The sequence below is a fragment of the Austrofundulus limnaeus genome, unplaced genomic scaffold (genome assembly GCF_001266775.1).
Source record: "Austrofundulus limnaeus strain Quisiro unplaced genomic scaffold, Austrofundulus_limnaeus-1.0 Scaffold136, whole genome shotgun sequence".
Classification (NCBI taxonomy): Eukaryota; Metazoa; Chordata; class Actinopteri; order Cyprinodontiformes; family Rivulidae; genus Austrofundulus; species Austrofundulus limnaeus.
The window spans coordinates 574395-576501 of record NW_013952538.1 but is presented as its reverse complement, the minus strand read 5'-3'; the positions used below and the strand labels follow the sequence as shown (position 1 = coordinate 576501).

At 41.0% G+C, this 2107-nt stretch overlaps 1 protein-coding gene across 2 annotated transcripts in view; it reads right to left on the bottom strand.

Annotated features, from left to right (window-relative positions):
* Nucleotides 1-757: 757 nt before the first annotated feature.
* eif3k (eukaryotic translation initiation factor 3, subunit K) overlaps nucleotides 758-2107 on the bottom strand; it is a 6603-nt gene continuing 5253 nt past the window's right edge. For both annotated transcript variants that reach the window (XM_014015929.1, XM_014015928.1), the window contains exons 7-8: nucleotides 948-1073; nucleotides 758-863 (exon numbers count right to left, since the gene is read on the bottom strand). In XM_014015929.1, coding sequence (XP_013871383.1) covers nucleotides 832-863; nucleotides 948-1073 — 158 coding nt within the window. In that variant the 3' untranslated portion in view covers nucleotides 758-831. The remainder of the gene's footprint in view (nucleotides 864-947; nucleotides 1074-2107) is intronic.

The following is a 2107-nucleotide window of genomic DNA, read 5'->3' as shown; positions in this document are numbered from 1 at the left end:
GTTGTAATGTGACAAAATATGGAAAAGTTCAAGGGGTATGAATACTTTTGCAAACCACTGTACAACATTGCTCTGTTTGTGCCGGGGCACCGGATCTTTGGGGTGAACCAGCCTTTGCCGTAATGTGTTTTGGGGTTTGAAAGCCACATCATGTTTAGAAAATAAACGTTTCAGTTTCTCCGGAACACCTGCAACATACGGAATAACCACTGGTTTGGGGTCTTCATTTTCACCTGAAGGTTGCATGGAGTCCTGTCTGTGTTTCCTGTCTGCTTTCAGGAAAGCCCAGTCAGGATAACCACACTGCTGCAGGGCCTGTCGTGTGTGTGATTTCTCTTTCTCCCTGGCTCCTGGGTTTGTAGGGACACTGCCTGCTCTGTGGTACAGAGTCCTGATCACTCCTAACTTGTGTTCCAGTCGGTGGTGGGAGTCAAAACGCAAATATTGGTCTGTGTGGGTGGGACGTTTTATTTAACGTTAATTTTAGAGAATATTTCTTCTTCCTTTCTCATTCCTCTGAAGAAGCCACACCTGTTCAGTGTTTTTCTAAAAACTTTAAGCTGCTAAATGAGGCCTGCAGAGTCCAAAGTGGAGCACTGTTTTGTTATAAAGAGTCTAAACCTCAGATCATGCTCAGCTGATGAGTTCCATTTATTCTTTCAACCATGAAGCTGCAGAGACAGAGCTTCTGACAACTATCACTACACGCCTGCTGATGGGATGAACCGAGGAGAAATCCTAAAAATGAAATGAAACATTTTAATACAATGGAGTTTATTAATAATTATTTTATTCTGAAGAGAAAGCAGATGACTGATGTGTGGGTCTGTGTCACTGAGATGTGGCCATGATGCTGGAAACACCTGTGACAAACAAAAGAAATGAGACAGAAGAACCTTTGAAGCTGAAACAGAAACCAGAGCGTCACCTCAGATCGGAACACTCACTCTCAAAGTCAATCTTCTCCACGATGTTCTTGGGCTTGATGCTCTCCTCCTGGTTGTAGATGAAGATCTGTCCGTCCTCGTTCTCCGTCCAGCCGTATTTATTCATCCACACCTTTATTTGTGTGTCTGTGCAAACAGGAAACAGGTTAAACTTTTTATGTTTTATTCTGAAAGTAACAGAAAACTTTAGGAGGGAAAACTATTTAGGAGGCACGAACCTCCTGCAGTGAACAAACGTAAGAAGCAAACCCTGTTACATATACATATTTATATTTTTTAAGTACTGCTAGCTTTCTGTTGTGATCAAAAATCACGTGATGCATGTGCGCCAGCTTCACTGTGAAGGAGGCTAAGCTAAGAAGCTAACAGGAAATCATGTGTGCTGTAAACAACCCTTCTCAGAGGAGAAATATACCGAGCCGAACGAGACGACTGTAAATGAGAGCTGCTGCTTTGTCAGACTAATTTAATTTAATACGGAAGCCTTATCAACACGGACTGGCTTCATTCACTTCCTCCACTGTCGTATGCTAAACTAACTAGCAGACTGCGCAGAAAATCAAAGTCGTTCAAAACTCCGCCTTTTGTTCTCTGATTGGCCCAGGTGAAATTCTCCTGAAGAAATCCTTGTCTATGGGAGAAATCCCAGACGGTGCAGTGAAGGGAAACTAGAACTGAGTGGAAGTGTGTAGGAAGGCAAGGGCCAGGCTACATTAAATGTGACGGGCAGAGGATTTACTGCAGCAGTGAAGGGGTTATAGATTGGTGGGATAGGTTTACATGTAGTACGTACACTGTAGAACCAGAACACGGACTCAGTCATACTAAAATACTACAAAAAATTCACCTTAATTTTATTCTATTAATCAGAAGATCAGTGTTCAAACTGAGTTTTCTGATTTCTCTCAGCTACCACAGTAGTTCATGAGATATTTTGCCAACACTCCAGACAAATGCATCACTGCCCACAGCCAGAAAAGGCAGGTGAAGATGTACAAATACAGGTGCTGGTCATAAAATTAGAATATCATTAAAAAGTAGATTTATTTCAGTAATTCCATTTAAAAAGTGAAACTTGTATATTATATTCATACATTACATACAAACTCATATATTTCAAATGTTTATTTCGTTTAATTTTGATGATTACAAATGACAAC